This window comes from Melanotaenia boesemani, chromosome 8, assembly GCF_017639745.1.
Source record: "Melanotaenia boesemani isolate fMelBoe1 chromosome 8, fMelBoe1.pri, whole genome shotgun sequence".
NCBI lineage: Eukaryota > Metazoa > Chordata > Actinopteri > Atheriniformes > Melanotaeniidae > Melanotaenia > Melanotaenia boesemani.
This window is the reverse complement of record NC_055689.1, coordinates 16,704,929-16,722,950: the sequence shown is the minus strand read 5'-3', so window position 1 is coordinate 16,722,950 and position 18,022 is coordinate 16,704,929. Positions and strand designations below refer to the sequence as shown.

The 18,022-nt window shown below is 42.1% G+C and overlaps 1 protein-coding gene across 2 annotated transcripts in view; it reads left to right on the top strand.

Moving 5' to 3' along the window:
- The window catches only part of LOC121644230 (ephrin type-B receptor 1-B), a 161,051-nt gene that overhangs the window by 31,470 nt on the left and 111,559 nt on the right, over nucleotides 1-18,022 (top strand). For both annotated transcript variants that reach the window (XM_041992056.1, XM_041992055.1), the window contains exon 2: nucleotides 14,692-14,756. In XM_041992056.1, the coding sequence (XP_041847990.1) occupies nucleotides 14,692-14,756 (65 nt within the window). The remainder of the gene's footprint in view (nucleotides 1-14,691; nucleotides 14,757-18,022) is intronic.

The window sequence follows — 18,022 nt, the reverse complement described above, 5'->3', positions numbered from 1 at the left end:
TTGCTTTGCTTTCAACTACACAGCTTGAGTGGCTGTATTTCTGCAGAACATGCTCATTACATTCACTATGAAATGTGACCTTTTCCTCTGGTAAATGTAACACAGACCACTGGGGAGTATAGAGAAAACAGGATTGGACATGGTACACTAGTGAGAAACTCATGAAAAGAAAGTAAGAAGTAGTGAGAAAGTATTATTCTTCTGATTCTAGCATTGTAGATTTATCACCAGTCAAAACACACACTTGCTAGGAATATTTTTTTCTCTCAATGACTTGCATGCATGTAAGTTTCCACATGCAGAAGCACACTCACGCTCCTCCACCCTTTTCTACATCCTGAGGGGAGAGGTCAGGTTAAGTGCCGTGTGGGGCAGTAGGCCTGTTTTTCCTCTTGCCTGGCACCCTGCCCACGTCAACAGTCCCTTTCTTCAAAAGCTACTAATGCGGGGCCTGGTGCTGACAGTGTTCTGACAATGAGCTACTATCCACCAGCCACGGCCCCTGTCTGACTGCCGGTCCCACTGAAAAACAGATCTGTGGTGAGAGCAAAGGTTAATCCAGCACTGAAGCTCCGCTAGCGACTGCCACCACAGCCATGTGTGACTGAGAATAGGCTGGGAGGAATTAACACTCCTGCCTGGGGGAGTGTTGACAGATGTGTGTGTATATGTCTTTGTGTGCGCTGCAGTGTGCATGTTTGCATCTGCTGATGATAGAAAGTGTGGAAGGGGAAGATGACGATGTTTGAGGAGGAGGTTTTGTCTTCACAATCCATTATCTTCAGGGTGGAATCATGCAGGATAAAGGTTGCTTCGTGCCATTTAAAAGACGTTAGACAAATACCAGCAGACCGTATAAATATTGCGGTTAGAGCATGCGTGCCGTCTCCCTTTTATCTGCCATATCAAATGCTGTCAGCCTATCTTACTCTGTCTCTCTTTTTTTTTTTAACCCAGCTGATCCTTTTTTCCCCTTTATCTTACTTGTCTGCTGTTGTCAAAGGCCCAATGCTACCAAAAGGCTGCTGCAGCCTGCCGGCTTTTAAGAATGCCCTGTTAGCATACAGTGTAGGCTACAGGTAAATTACAAATCATGTTCATTTGAGAAATTCTTGTCAATAGTTGCATGTCTGCATTTTACTGAGTCGGCTAAGGCTTGTGGTTTCCTGGGGAGAGGGCATTTAAACTGGTCTCCCCACCACTGTGCCAGCTGTCTGTTTCCAGTCCAAACAGTTCTCTTCACTAAGCTCCTGTTGCCACATCATGGCCCTCTGCCTATTGGCAACATGCTAACTGTTAAGAGCTTACCATTGTTAGTATATAGGGCCCACCAACTATACATATTTTTCCTAGTTGATTTTAGGATTGATTGTCTCCTCCACCACTGCAGATGATGATGTCAGTTTCAGGGTAATTATATGGAATCAGATACATAATCAAACTCCTCACCTTGGATTTTCCAGATTAACATATTTCTTGTAACAATAAGCCTTGCCTCAGCATTTGGAACATATTCAAAACATATCACACACAGTAAATGCCAAGTCCTGTGGTATTTTTTCCCCCAGATTATCACTGCCGAGATAAAGCTGAAACTGAGAGAGAAACGTGAGCAAAAAATCAAAAGGATCAAGGCATGTTAGAGCTGGTTCATCACAGTCAGCTATGTGAGGCATCTCCTGTACACATAGATGGTGTTGCCATGAAAATCCTTCCTCTGTCATCAACCTCTTTGTGTATAAAGCTGTTTCTTTTGTATGTGGCATAAATGTGTTTCCATGTACACACACCTGCCAAAATATCTTCATATAGCTCTCCATGTAAGACAAAGCAGACTGGGGTGTGTGTTTTGCCACTCACAGTGGGTGTGGGTTTCTTTATCTCTTTTGCCTGTCCTGTTGACTGATGGCTAATATGCTAAATGGGGCCTTTGTTTACATCACCTGTGCCACCGGCAGAAGTCTGTATGTGCTGGGCTGTGTCAGGAAGAACTAATAATTCTTTAAATGCCCTGTCAAACTTCAGTCACACTGATGCAACCTCTGGTGTGGCACCCTGTCCTGCAGAGGACCTGTCACTGGACAGATGTAAGTGAATTTTGTCTCAGTATTACACAGCAAATGTTGACTTTGTACTGAGGGTCAGGTAAATGGGGTGTGCAAATGCATATATGCTTGTATTTGAGTGTACTAATCTGTACTTGTGTCTATGTATCTAAGCTCAATATTTGTTTGCCTGTGTGTATATGTGTGAAGGAGTAGCTCTTAAGTTTGTATGTGTGTATCTGTTGCAGGGTTAGTGGAGCAGTCAGGGTTTGCAGTGAGCCTCTCTACAAGAGTGTGTGATTTATGAGCCTGGTGTGAGCACATCTCCCATCCTCCTGCATAATGTCCCCATTAGAGACAGCAGACACTGTGGCTCTGTTCATCATTTAGCCCCAGCGACCAGCACACCTGGGGAGAGACAGAGACAGGAGCAAGAGACAGAGATGAGATGAGAACTAAAGAAGGATGGGGACAGCACAGTGTTTTCTAACCATCAGTTATCACCATATACCTTTAAAGAGGTCATCATCAACTGCATCCATGTACAGCAGTGCAGAAAAAAAGCAAAAAGGAAATAAAATAACATGATGGGAAAACAAAGACAGGAAATAAAGCAGTGTTATTACTCAAACTATATCCCAGGATGGCACAGCCTCCCCATCAATAGCACATCTATCCATCCATCTATCAAACATGACAAGTAGCAGAACTTAGTCCATAATTTCTTTAGACTTCATTTCTTTTTTTTCTCTCTCTCTCTCTCCACCTGTGTTCTGTACCTGTTTGTTTTGGTCTGTCAGCCTCATTACGTTGAGTGAACTGCTAGAGGACACACAGGCTAACAACACCCCTGGGGAGCAGAAAAGAAGAGTAGTAGTGTGTGAAAACTCTCTGGGAGTCATTCCAACACCCATCTACATTAATAACTCCACAGCCACAGATAGCAAACCCTTCATGAAATGGTAGTCATATTTGCTCTGCGCACATTTGAGCTGTAGCAAAAACATTTTATGAAATATGTACTGGCCACCATTTGGAAAATTGCCTTTTACAATAGAGCAACATTTTTGTTCTTACTACCTTCAGAGAAAGCATGTGGAGTTTCATACATATTCACTTAATGGTTGTAATGTCTTCCACATATTTGTAGAATTCATTTTCTGGATTTGGTTGCCTTGACATATTGAGACTATTATGCTAAACCTAAACTATGAAAAAAAATTAACAAAAGTACAATAGATCCACATTCAATTTTGAAAAGAGCATCATCTTAATATTTGTAACATTAACCACTTGGTAGTTAAAATGACACTAATGCAGTATGCAGAAAACAGCAAGACATAATTATTATTGATGGCACATATGTGGAAATTTTTTAGTGCCACTAACATTATTATCATAAATTTATGAATAACATATTTGAACTGACATTGTGAGAGTCCCCAGATATAATTTATAAATGTAGTCATATGATGATGCTAACGTTTGCTTTTGAGAAAAATGGTTCAATTTGTTTGAACGAATTTATAATCCACTCGTTCACTGGAGTGAGTCATGATCGCTGGAATAACAAAGGTCAGATTAAAGAGAAAAAGAATCAGAATTTTAAATTCTGTAGGGATTACACTTACAGAGCCTTTCTGGTCTATTTAACATCTATAATGAAACCTCTAACCCTTTTATATCTGTCAGCCCCTTCATCCAACACAATGGAGGTCAGTCACAGAGATCACTACTCCTTCAGTCACCATCACTTTCTGGATTGATATTCTTTTACTTATATATAAAGCTTTATTTCTTTATCTCAATTAAAAGTGCACATGTTGGATTGAAATGACTGCATCACTATTTGCTTGGTTGCAAATGTATCACATATAAATCTTCAGTGGATTTCACCATTGCACTACCAGCAGCTACACAAAATGCACTTGGATTCATTCCGTCTAGTACAAACAGTGTCATTGTTTTGCTTGAAATACAATAGGTCCCGGATAGATGTTGCTCTTCAAACACCTGGACAGACATCTGCACAAATTCCACCACATAAAAATGGAGAAATTATTTATGAGGTTGAAGCAGCATTTACAGCTGTGTAAACTTGTTTTTGTAGTTCTGTTTGCACATGTGCATTAGCGAGTGCGTGTTACTGAATGTGCAAAGTGAGCAGTATGCAGGCATTTCCTGCCCCTGCTTCTTACGTGTGAAGTAAGAGAACAGCTTGAAGTGGGTCCGTGGCACTACATATTTAACGACATGTCTGAGCTCTTTAGCTACAACAGTTGTAGCGAGTGTTGCTCTTTGACTCGTGGAGCACAGCTCACATCACGCAACTCACAACTTCATCTGCTGGTTGTAGAGTAAAGAGCTGCCTGGAAACTGTTTTCTTTACTCTGGTAGGAAGATCTTTAACTGAGAGGGCAACCACAGGCTGTCTTACTGCATCAAGAACCTCCACCTCTGATCCTCTCATGTTGTTTCCATTACAATAGCTATCAACAGATGGCTTGGGGGGTCCAAAATGACAGGATTGAAAAGAAGAAAGAAAATGTTTGTGATGTTAATGGATGGTGTCTAAAAGATGACAGAGTTCTGGTATAGAGGCAGATGAAAAAGTCAGGATGGCTGACGTTGGCATTCCCTGCTTGTGCAGCTGGACAGCTGTGACATTTTGGGCTGTGTTTTGGGCCAAAGCTCAAGCACTAAGGCATCCTGGATGCCAAAAGCGATGACGTCAGATTAAATATGTATGTGTGTTTGTGTGTGTGCAGCAGAAGTTCAAAATCACCAACAGTCTCCCTGTGGCAAAGCAGATTGTAGCTAAAGTGTATGAAATGACATTTGCCCTCCAAGGTGTTGCAAGCGCTCCACTGAGCCATGGCTTATAGCAGTCAGGCCTGACAAAAACAGAGTTAGGGATATGGAGAATAAACAACAGTGTGTGTGTGTGTGTGTGTGTGTGTGTGTGTTGGGGGGCTCTAGAAAAATAAATAAGATACAGCAGCACCAAATGAAGGAACATCCATCCATCCATATATATTCAATAACCACTTATTCCAATGCAGGGGTGCTGGAGCCTATCCCAGCTGCTACCAGATGAGAGGCTGGCTACTCCCTGGAGAGGTTGCCAGTAAATGAAGGAACATCAAATACAGATACCCTCAGGGAGGTGAAAGAAAAGGCTTTTTTCTGTGCTTATGTTCATCCCCAACTTAAAGACTAGCAGAAGAAGCACCATGCACCATTTTACTCTATAGTATGAGAGATTTTAAGACAAATATACCAAAACAAGGTCTCTTGTATTCCTAAAAGGTAAAAAGTCCACCTTTCTTCTTCCCTCTCTCTTGTAATAGATTCTTAGTGTTGCATTTCAGCTACCTCTGCCAGACTCATCCCGTAAGGTCACAATCCTCAGCTGAAAGTTTTTCTTTTAGCCTCCAGACAGTTTTCTGTCTCATATCCCCCACACAGACTCCAGCAAAGCCCTGGAGGAAAAACAAAGCCCATCGCCAAAAATATATAGACTTCCCCAGGCATGTGAGCAAACACTGCAAGAGAGTGGACTTAGTTTTGCCTTTAATGAAAAGCTTTGTGCTTGCTCGGAGGCATCTAAGAGGCCACTCCTTTTGTTGAGTTAGATAGTAAGTAAAGGAGGGATTGAGAGGTGATATCAACTTTAGAATATATACAATCACTTTTACCGCTGCCTGTAGGAATGTATATGTATGTGTGTTTGGTGGTTGCATGTGTGCTAGAGCTGCACTAACAAGATCCCTAAAGTACTCCTCGCTGGTGGCTGAGGGACTGAGAGCTCTCCATGCATCTTCTCTTATTCACACTGACTTAGCCAGCATTGTCCCCATGGTGGAGCATCCATGGCTAGGGACTACCAAACTGAGGCATCAATTACCTGGATCTCACTATATTGGTCGAGGGAGAACACAGCCAAATTGAATTACACTTTCCCAATCACATGTTGGCATATGCACTTTTGCGCACACATAGGAGCAGGCACACACGCACACAGATACCCACATGTGCAGTCTCTGAAAACAATCAGTGATCCATCTTGGTGGCATCCTCTCCCGACAGGGTACAGTAACCACCTCTTACCGTTGAGACTCCCTCTCAGTGAGAAACAGAAGCGTGGCGTATGATTGACTCACTCACACCTCCATATGACTGTTAAATCTTCCTGTGCGTGCAGTCAATTCAAGCTTAGTGCCTTTACCAAGCCCCATGGGCACGGGTGATAATTTGTGTTTTATTGAAATTCTGCTCCGTTGGGTTCAAGGTGGTTGAAGGTCGTTCTTTTACTGCCATAGATGAGACAGAGGGAGAGCACGGCATCGAACCCTCAAGGATCCTGCTCTCTGACTATCTCCTGAGCTCTTGTCTTTTTCCCTCTCTGCCATAAGGGTGGATTATTTAGGAAGCACAAGTCAATTTTGTGGTGCATCCAAACATGGTTAACAACAGCATTAAATTAGATTGGATATAACTACCTGATTTTTTATTTTCACCTGAATGCAGGCTGAGTTATTACTTTTTAGTAGTACATTTTCCCTATTTTTGCCAGAAAACTGGCACAGAGAGGAAAAATATTAAGGTACCCTTTAGGGGATTACAGTGCCAACTGTATTTATTTTCTTTATTCATGTTTCTTTTTTTAGGGAAGGTGGAGTTGTCATTTTGGTCTGATAGTTATCATCCAAAGACTTGAAGTTGAACTCTGAAGGGTGCACTTGTGTCTTGGATGTGGTGTGTTGGTTTGGTGTGAATATCCGTTTTCTGTCATCTGTCAGTGTATTTCTTTCCTTCCACTGCAAACTTTACGGTTATGTCCATGTGAAGGTGACAACTTGGTTTCTGTGTTTTCCTGTACACAAGTATTACAAGTTTCAGCAAAAAGCAGAGCAGGTTTGTACATTCCAGCAGGACAGAAATAGGGTGATTTCTTTCCACTGACGTTAGATCCATTTTGAGAAAAGAAAAGAAAGAAAAGATAACACTGGATGCTGTCCATGACTCACTCTCCATTACAATGTCTATGCTCTGTCCATATCTGTTTCAATCTCTCTCTGTCTCTCTCTCTCTCTTATATATATTTATATATATATATATATATATATATATATATATATATATATATATATATATAGACAGAGAGAGAGAGAGAGAGATCATCTCTTGGTTTCTTTCTGCTTGAATTTTTTCTCCTGTTTCTATAAAATACAACAGGTTAGAATGCTTCCTTATTAAAGATTAACTTTTTGCCTTTATTTCTCTTTACTTTTATTTTAGTTTCTTCTGTTCCCATCCCAACAGAAACTGCACTGTCCCACACACACGGGACCTCAATGACAGTTCTGTCTCTTTAAGAATGAAAATCTGCAATGGGTACGTTGGGTTGAGTGACATGACTTTGTTCATTCAGTCACTTCCTGTTCTGCTTGACAAACAAAGATGCTTTTATTCTCTCTGGATTGCCCATTAGTTGTAGCTTGTACTGCTAAATGTCATTCTTAGAGTCCCAGTGCTGCCCAACACGGTACTTCTCTGTCAGTCTAGTCACTGTGTCTCCAGGCAGCAGACGTGATGATAGGATAGTAAGACTGAGCAAACTCTCATGCGAGAAGTTTAGAAATGTCAAAACTACAGTGGATAGACTTTCATTGTGAACCCATTCTCTTCATGGGAAAAGGTTAGATTACATTGCCATTTCCTTGATACCGGCTCTCCAACATAAACAAAGTTTGATACTTGGAGTTATTTTCCTGTTCTGTTTTGGAATCAGGAGACCATATCCAAGCACAATTTCTGTGCTGTAAAGTAATATTCCTTGGGCTAAATTGGCTTCTGATGCTCTAATTGGTAACTAAGGAAAGTAGTTGCTGGATGTGCAAATGAAATAATAAATGACAGTGAGTGGGTGTGGCTGAGAAGTCATAAAGCCAGGCAAAGACAGCAGTCAGTGATCCATTGGGGAGCAGTCTCCCTTCCCTAAATGCTGCTTTGTAAGGTGAGGAGTCTGATAAGAATTGTAATTACCTCATTTTACTGCAGCAAATTGCCAAGTTTCTTGAAAGCAGACAGGCAGGCTGAAGAAATATCAGCTGTAATGAACATTGCAATGGATGTTGAAAGCTAGTGCTGCTTCCATAAGGATTATTTTTGGTCAGTGCTGCTGGTCTGCAGCTACAATAAACCTTTATAACTTAGCATATCCTGCACTTAAGAAATGGTATATGTTTTTCTAAATGTAGCTACATATTGAATATGTGAAAAAAGGACTGTCAAAAGTTCCTCACCATGTAAAATATGGTAAAACAGCACAAACTCTTGCTTTTGGTCTTCTTAAATCCCTCAAGTCTCAATCCAAAAACCTTCATATTTCTCCTGTATGTGCCAGGCAGAGAGAGAAAAAAATGGCATTTGCAATTGAATAACCTTTTCTCCGGTTGCACAACACTGCTCGTCACCATATGAAGTTAATACAGCATAACCTTTTCAGAGACCTTTTTAGGGAAATGTTGATATATCATTATATCTGAAATATACAGAAATATTTTCCAGATTTGCTTCAGTTTAATCAGCATTCAGCATAATCTCTTGTGCTAATCTGTTATTTGGGCTAACCAGTACCAGTGTTTGGTCTTTACTGTATTCTTATTTTACATAGAAATCAATGAATCTTGCAGTTTTACTGAATATTACTAGCTCATTGGTTTTAGGTGACACATAGGTTGGGACTAATGTATGGCTTATTATCACGTTTTCCTCAATTTAAGAAATCTGACTTTCCTCAGTAAGTGCTGTATTTATTGATAATTACAAATCTAGTTTTTTAATCTGTTAGAAATACAATCTTCATACATATTAAAGAAAGACACAGGGTACTTCAGGATACATGTTAAACTTTTGCCTAACTTTTTATATCCACAAATGTGGTTATTGTTCTTTACTGATAATAGATCAATAAAATAATAATAAGAAGAAAAAGAAGAAGAAGAAATTGTATAAACTTATCATTAAGCTTTGAATAAAAACAGGAAATTCTTAACTTGGTTATGTCCCACAGAGAGATGCTTATAATGTTTACACAGTGTAGTCAGAAGACCAGTGTGCATTTTGGGTGTGCCCCTTCTCCTTCCAGTCCTGCAACAGTTCAAGCAAGGCAAAAATAAAATAAATAACTAAATGCACACAACCCCACTCTAGTCTGTCATTAACAAGAGGCCAAGATTAACACAAATACGAAGAAATTGAAAAGTCAAACAAAAAACAGATGAGAAGCATTAAGAAGATGAGAGATTGAAGAATGAAGAGTATAAAAATGTGCTTGAAACAGGAGGAAGACAGAGGGCCAGAGATAAGGGGAAGAGGGGAGGGAGGCAGAGTAGAGATGGGTGGATGGAGAGGAAAGAGGGAAAAGAAGAAGGAGGTAAAGAGAAAGCGGATGAGTGTGTGGGTGGTGAGGTTATGATGAATTAAAGATGACACTCTCCGGCAGCCTGGTTTCTAAAGATCACTCTGTCTGCTAATGTAATGTTAATGAATGCAAATGATGTGCCTAACCTCTCCCCTGACCAAGGCAGGGAAGAGAAGAGAACGAAGGAACCAGAGCAACAGAAAGAAAGGGGGACTGATAGAGGGAGACATGTGAAGGTGGTGTATGTTTATAAAAAATGTGCTGCCCATTAAGATACGACTGGACATATGAGCCTTAGAAACCAGTGTTGCTGCTGTAATCTGGATGTTCACTGATGATATACCTGTCCGCCAGCTGTGCCTCTAGAGGACTGTTTTCTGCTTACCTTCCACTGCAACTCCATTACAAACTAATAGTGGGGAAAGAGTATGTGGCTGCTCACTGAATGCAGCAAGGTTGAATCTTAAATCGTATGCAACGTGGCAGCCCAGATGTGTAAGGCCAAGAGAATGTCACCTTGCTGTGATTATGGGATAATTTCATCAGCTTCTGCCAATGCTGGATGTATGGTAATTTAACTTTCAAAATATTCTTTCAAACAGCTGCTGCTGATTTCTCTTTGCCTTACGTCGCTCCACTCGCCTCTGTCTTATTCTTTTGTCTCAGACTGGCCTGGCCTTTTTTCATGCTGAAAATGTTACTTTCACTCAGAGAGAACAGGTAAACCGCCTGCTCAGAACACCGTTAATGCATCGGTGTGTGCAATCTGTAATTTGTGAGCCTGCTCATTTAATCCTGTCTGACTTGTGTACCTCATCATTCTGAGCTAATGTCTGAGAGGATGGCAGATTACTTTTTGTTCAATTTTCAAATCAGAGACATTGTCATATCTGTCTTTTGTGTCATTGAAATAACACATTTCTTTTGATATTTTCTATTTAAAGCAAAAAGCCTCCAGTGTGACTGACACCGCTTTAGTGTGGTGCAGATTAGAAAAGTCTCACATCTTTGTTCCTAAGGTTTGGCTTCTTCGTTGAACATGGTGACTCAATCAGAAATTGCCTCTTTTATATATTTGTTTCTCCGAAGCTGTTCTGTGCTATAAACAAAGTCACAGTTGTCAGATCAGCTAAATCAGCTCAAACATGCTAAGACTTGAGCTAGTCTTCGTCTCTAATCCATTAACAATCTTTTCTTGTGTAAGTGTATTTGATGCAGTGGGTGAGTGCTGTCTATCTGTGTGTGAAACGTCCTCAAAATTTGTTCAGAAAATACTTCACTCTGTCAAAACAGCTCCCTTTTATATTCATAAATCCCCTGAGTGGACGGCTGATTAGTTTGGAAGATGCGGCGTACTTCTCTCTTGTTTGTTTGTCACTTTGTTTTCAGCCCTGTATTAAGATGCCAGGCTCAGCAGGCTACCATGGGGTTTCATCATTGTTAAGTGCTCATTTCAGACCTGCTGATTTCTCCTGTGGGTTTCTCATCTTCGTCTTTCACTCCGTCTGTCATTCCTCCTCTTTTTTTTTATTTTGGATCTCTCATTCTTTATCCATCTTGATTCCATTCCTATGAAAAATAAATAAATAAATAAACCCCACTTAAATAATGTCATCCAAGGGCCTCAGATCTTCTTTCAGTTGGTTGCTACAATCACAAAGAGAAGGCGCTCTAAAGCTTATGTAGCATCCAGCATCTGGACATGATTGTCTCATTGAATTACAAAGTGTACCAGCAACCTTGAACAGGAGGACACAGAGGATGGGGGTTAAAGAAGAGATGAATGGAAAAGATGGAAAGGGAATGGAAATCTGCTTAGAATTGTCTGCTGTATTGATTAAGGAGCCAGGAAGCTTCTGCACATGTTCTATCGACCGGCAGCCACACAGTCATACAGCCACAAAGGAGGAATTATGCAGACATGTTACCGTTCTAACTTATACTTTGGAATTAGACTCATACATATAGGCCAAATGAGGATGGAGAGCTTGAACAGCCCATTAATACCATTCTTTCTTCACTAAACTCCCCTTCTATTGATGGTCTTTGTTGTAGTGCTAGTAATTTGTAATAATACGTATCAGCATGATGCATCACAAGACTACTTGCTGACGTGTAATTGTGCAAAGAGAGCGGCTGCCTTATTGATCTATAATGCCAGACCCCATCAATGTTTAATGGAGTCTCCTTCACTTTTTCATTTCTCTCCCTACTTCTCTATATCCCCCTTTCTCTGGAAACAGCCCACCATTTGGTATTGATCTATCACTTGCTGCTAATGAGAAGGAGCAGTGCTCTCTTGGGCTGGAGGCTGTAGGTCAAAGTCTAAATCTTGATTTTGGCTCAACTAGTGACTTCTGAGTTTTGACCATGCTTACAGTGTGCCAGCTTAAGTGAGTGTTCCACGATAGAAATGAAACATCCCAAATCACTTGTAGGATTTACAGTAAATAATAGTCTGTAATGTAGTTAAAGTACATGCTCAAGCATCATTTTTCTTTCAGTTTATTTAAGGCTGGCTACACGAGCACCTTCAAGCTATTGTTTTCCAATAGATTTATTAGCCATGGTTACATAGTCAACATCAAGTTCCTTTAATAATTTGTCCACAATGCGAGCTGCTTGTGGCCTTGGCTGTGTTGCATTTAGTGGTGCCTGCAAGTGGAACAAATACACGAATAGAGGACAAAACACTGGGTACTCTGCATCACAAAGAACAGCAGCTTCCTTCCTTGTCTTCCAAATTACTTTCAAAAGAGGGAGAAACTATGTTTAGAGGAATAACTGTTTTTCAAGGGTTTTACAATCTAATGCTGGGCTCACGCAAGATTAACTGGAAAATTGTTCCGTCTTTGTAGTGTGTGAATGTATAAAATTTAAGGTCCAAGCCAGGTCACACCTGTAAGAGTTAACTAAAACAATCCTGATGCAAATACACATCATATACTATACTATCATACTGTAGATTGCATTGCATCTTACATTGCATGAAACAGACTAGTAAAGTAATTTACTATACAAAAAAAGCACTTAAAAGAAAGTTGAATATTTTTGTAACTCATCTCTTAAGATAACTTTAATTTCAGCATCTGACCACGTGGTCCTTTAGTAGTTTGACAAGAGATGAGGTTTTGTTTAATTGAGTAGCTCATTCAGAAATTAAACTCTTTAAATTTACCTATGAGTTAATGGAAAAATGATCCAGACAACAGCTCATTTAAAACTCACACGCATACACATGGGACATTTTCCAAATCCCCAGTGCCAGTGGACAGGTGTGGGAGCTGTGGCGTGACGGCTGCGTGAGCCCCACCTTGTTGCTAATCACCACTTAGCATACTCCATTTACTCATCTGCTACTTTGATATTCTGCTAATGGTGGGCATTAAGTCACATGATGTTGCTCATCCTCTCCTCCCAAGGGCCTCTGACCTTTTTTGTCCCCTACCCTCATTGTCTTTCACCTCATCTACCCTAGCTTTCAGTTTTAAAGGAAATGGGAAATGGCCTACCAAGAGCTTGTATGATTTGACTAAAGCTTCTGTGATTTCCCTTGAGGAAGGGGTTGGCAGTCCCCACAATGCTGGCTGCCTCTGAGGGCTGTTTTATGCGCCTATCTCCCCAGCTGACAGCAAGTCTTACAAACAGGCAGGCAGGCTGGAGCTGGCTGGATGTGGAAACTAGACAAGGCAAGGCTGATCTTAAGGAAATTGAAATACTTTGATGGAAGTGGGGTGTGAACAAGGCTGTCACTGGAGGTGCACACAGAAAATTGCTCTTTGTTGTTGGCTGGTGCTTGTGCAGCATGTGGCTTCATCATATACATGCATACACGTGAAAGCCTATGTGTGGAGCTTATGTATCTTGGCTAACTGGTTTAATGTCACAGCCCAGGGCTTCCCTATAAATATATATATATATATATATATATATATATATATATATATATATATATATATATATATACACCCTGCTTATCTAATTCTTCTTCTCCCTCCCAGTTTTATTTTTCTGGGAACAAAGGCCACAACAGAGGTAATGTTGTGGCAGGAGACATTCTAACAATGTAAAATTTGCCTATACTCCTATAAAGTAAATACTTTAGGACAGAGAATAAACTGTCTACTACAGGGGGAGAATCTGTCATTGCGCTGCTAACATGCGTCTCAGTCCATTATCTATAAATCTGCTGAGAGAGGCAGGCGAGATAAGTTAGCTTGTAATAACTGCCATATTTATCTCCTCTTTGCTTGAGCTTAATACACTATCCGGTTTCTTGGTTACTGTGTGCCAACAGGGCTGATATTAATCAAAACAGAGCTGACAAACTTGTTGGGTGAGCTGCCAGACTTATTTGTCAGTGGGATGTCACTGAAGATTATCAAAAAGGGGAGAGAAACAGTCAAAGTTGTGTTTTTATATTTCATAGTGGCCAGATATGTCACCTTGTGTAATAAAGGTCTGAAGGAAGGTCGATGTTTCCACATTTTATCTAACCAGAGTTGTTTTTTTTTTTCTTTTTGAGGCTAGAGTGTTTTATATTCCTACTTTTGGTTGTTGTTGTTAGTATAAATCTACTAACATCTGTGTGCTTCTCATCACAGCACCCTCACACAAAGCATGGCTTGGATATTTGGTTTTTCATACGAGGGGGTTAAAAAAAGCTGACAAAAAAAAGGAATCACAAACATCTGCCGTGCTAAACTTCACAGAATTTCCTCATCGTGGCTTAACAAACTAGCTTCTTTTTATTTTTTAGGCCTTTTTTTCCAAGTTAACAATGTGCAAAGATGCACAGTGTTTCCCATGCAAACACACAAATATAAAATTATCCACACATTTTTCCTGCACAAATGACTGCATATCATTCAAATACATGGTTACATGAGCACACAAACAAAGGCAGGATGTGCATGTTGTTGTCATGCTCACACAGAGAGAAGACAATACAAAGCTCAGCATTTACCAGCATGACAGAGGGGCTCAGGCATTCCTTCCAGGAAAGTGCCAAAGATTTGCTACCATGTTTCTTGTCTTAACAAAGTGCAGCAAAGATGGATGAATCACTGTGGGGTTTCATCTTCTTTCTGCTCATAGATGATAGTGTCAAGTGATCACTGGGCCTTGAATGCAAGCCATCTCTGTGGATGTGTTACTAAAAATAGCTTCTTCTAAGGCTAACCACTGTTTCTCTGTCTTTTTCTTTCCTTGCTGCAGAGACTTTGATGGACACTCGGGTGGCCACAGCAGAACTGGGCTGGACAGCATACCCTAACTCTGGGGTGAGTTAGTTGTTGCTAACACATATTCAGACTGAGTAACCCAAATTCTTAAAAGTTTGACTTTGAATTATTTCTAGGCAGACAGACAAATAGACTGGAAAGTAGGCAGGGTGGGAGCATAAACTTAAGTAGTGCCCATTGCAGCTCCCATTAAGGGTATTATTTTCTCTGTGTCCTGGTTTATAATGACTTAATAATATAATGGGGTCTGTGTAAGCCACAAAACACAGTACCTAAGTCCCAGTAAATGGAGGCTGGGGGGATACCATAGACATTATGAAACTGTAATGATACATTTATACAGGGAAGTGGAGGTAATAGAATGAAACGGGGAGGAGGAGCTTAGATGATGGAAATCCTCAGGGTTTTAAGATTCAGGGTATTATTTTCAACTTTCAGGTATTCTTTTTCACATAAAAGGAGTAAAAATAGAAGAAAGTACCAAGTCAGCAGAATTTTAACAGCATTCATTTTTCATTTCTTTTTTTTTTTTTTTTTTGTAGATTTTTTTAATGAAATACACTATCAAAAGAATTATTGCCCTATTACACTAATGGACCTAAGGAGAGTTTTAAGACCTTGTTCTCTGTGCTGTAATTCAATATTCTAATGAAAAGCCCCATAGCCCAACATCAGTATGAATTTCAGGAGCTATCTAGAACAGACACTGACTGTTTCCTGCATTTTCTGGGTCTTTGGGTTTTAATGAGGCATTTTACACATGTGTAAAAAGACCATTTATTGGTACTAAAACAGATGAACAGACTCAGTTTAAATGCTGAGGAGTGTGGGATCCCAGATTGTCATTACTGTTATTTTTCTCTCCCTTAAAGAGTATTAACTTAACCTAAAATCAGGGATAACAGTTTGTGTATTGCATGCACATGCTGGCAATCACTTCTTCTCACAGCTCGGACATTGAGGAGTATCAGCTGTTATAGGTGTAAACAAGTGTTTTTAAAGAATTTATATCAATATCCTCAAAAGGCAAAATAATCAAGATGTCATTATATAGTAATCCTGTGTTGTTGTGTTGTGCTTATATAATTAAATGAGTATATTTCTGCAACCACTAGGTGCATTTAAATGCTTTTGAGTCATAGTAAAGGCAAATTTATTAAAATGTGTAAATAAAAGCATATGTGTTACTGGTAAAGAATAGATGAAGATGGCACATAGCACAAAAAGTTAAGAGTTCCAGGCTCGCCTAAAAATGGACAAACAAACAAACAAACAAAAAAAAAGATGAGTATGAATATCCCTTTGGATTGGAGCAGCTGTACCTCTGAAACTTTAGCAAATCAAAATACAATATGTGAACATTGTCTCTGCAAAGGCCACCTCTGATACAAAGAAGCAGAACTAAATGTGAAAGTTTTGCCATCAGTGTCTCTTTATCTCCTAATAGAGGACCTCAATGTTGTATTAATACAACATTAATATGTTATGGAGTGACATAGTGGGGTCATATTGGGGTTGAAGGGTAAGGACACTGACTGAAAATCACACATCAATAATGCAGTAACACAAGACCGGGCCTTGGCCGGGTGTTGGGGGCGTGGGCCTGGGGTTCCCTTCCTTTGCCTCGCCCCCCTCCCACTCAGAAAGAGGAAAGTGGCCCCTTGGGCTGGTGGCTGGCCCCTGGGGGGGTTCGTGGCGTGCCTGGGTTGGGGTGCCTGCTCCGGGCCTGTGACGCCCTTCGGGGCCGGCGGGGGACGGGGGCGCCCTAAGCCACTGGCGGGTCGTCTTCCAGGGGGGAGGCTTACTCCCCTCTGGACCTACATCTCCTGACCCCTCCCCTCCCCCACTCTTCACTACATACACATGTAGGGCTGTGGGAGGTGTGCTTGTTGCGCTGGGCGGGGCAGGGGGGTCATCATAGTGGCCCTGTTGCTTCGCCGAGCGGCAGCATGCCTCCCAGCTTTTAATTCCACTTAGTCACTGAGCACAAATAACATTTGCAACATACAAACACGTTTTGGGGGGTGGAACATGCGAGGTCAGGTGGGTGGGACTGCTCAGGTGGCCCCACCCCCTCCTCAATGCAGTTACTGCCCCCCAATTTTAACCCTCTTTTTTTAATTGCAAACAGCATATAATATATTCCATCACTAGTGGGGGAGGGAGGGGGGATGGGGTCTTCAAGCGCCCCTGTCTCCATGGATGGCCCAGGCCGTAGGCGGGCTGTCCCGGGGGGTTTTGGCTGCTGGCCCTGGGGGGAAGGTGCTGTTTTGGGGGTGGGGAGTGGGGGGCGGGGGCGGGGTGGGGGGTTGGGGGCCTGGCTCGTGTCTCCTCGCCTCCTGGCTGGGGCTGTCCCCCCGTGGCGTGGGGTGGCGGGAGGATGGTGGTGGGGGGATGGTGTTTGTGTGTGTGTGTGTTGGGGGGGGGGGGGGGTGGTGTGTGGGTGGGAGAGTGGTGTGGGTGTGGGGGGATGGGTGGTGGAGGGATGGTGTGTGGGAGGGTGGGGTGTGTGGAGGTGGATGCGTGGTGTGTGGGAGGGTGGGTGGTGTGGGTGTGAGAGGATGAATGGTGGAGGGATGATGTATGTGTGGGAGGACGGGGTATGTGTGGGAGAATGTATGGTGCAGGGATGGGGGAGTGTGTGGGAGGATGGATGGTGGAAGGATGGTGTGTGTGCGGGAGGATGGATGGTGTATGGGAGGGAGGATGGTGTGTGTGTGGGGGAGTGGTGTATGTTTGGGAGAGTGGGTGATGGAGGGGTGGTGTGTGTGTGTGGGAGGATGGGGTACGTGAAGGTGGATGTTTGGTGTAGGAGAATGATGTATGTGTGGGAGGATGGGTAGTGGAAGGAAGGTGTGTGTGTGTGTGTGTATAGGAGGTGTGAAGGTGGATGAATGGTGTGTGAGAGGGAGGATGGTGTATGTGTGGGAGGATGAGTGGTAGAGGGATGATGTGTGTGTGGGAGGATGGGATAGGTGTGGGAGAGTGTATGGTGGAAGGATGGTGAGTGTGTGGGAGGAAGGATGGTGTGTGTGTGGAAGGATGGATGGTGGAAGGATGGTGTGTGTGTGTGGGAGGACAGAGTATGTGAGGGTTGAATGGTGTATGCGTGGGAGGATAAATGGAGGAGTGGAAGGAGAGTGTGTGTGTTTGTGTGTGTGTGTGTTGGTCTGGGGGGGGGGCAGGACTGGTTCTCGGGGTGTGCGGCTGGGCGCTGGGGTGTGGGGCTGGCCTCTGGTGGTGGCCGTCTGGGCGGGCCAGGTCCCCCCGGGTGGCGTGCTGGCCCTCGGCCTGTGGGGGGGGGG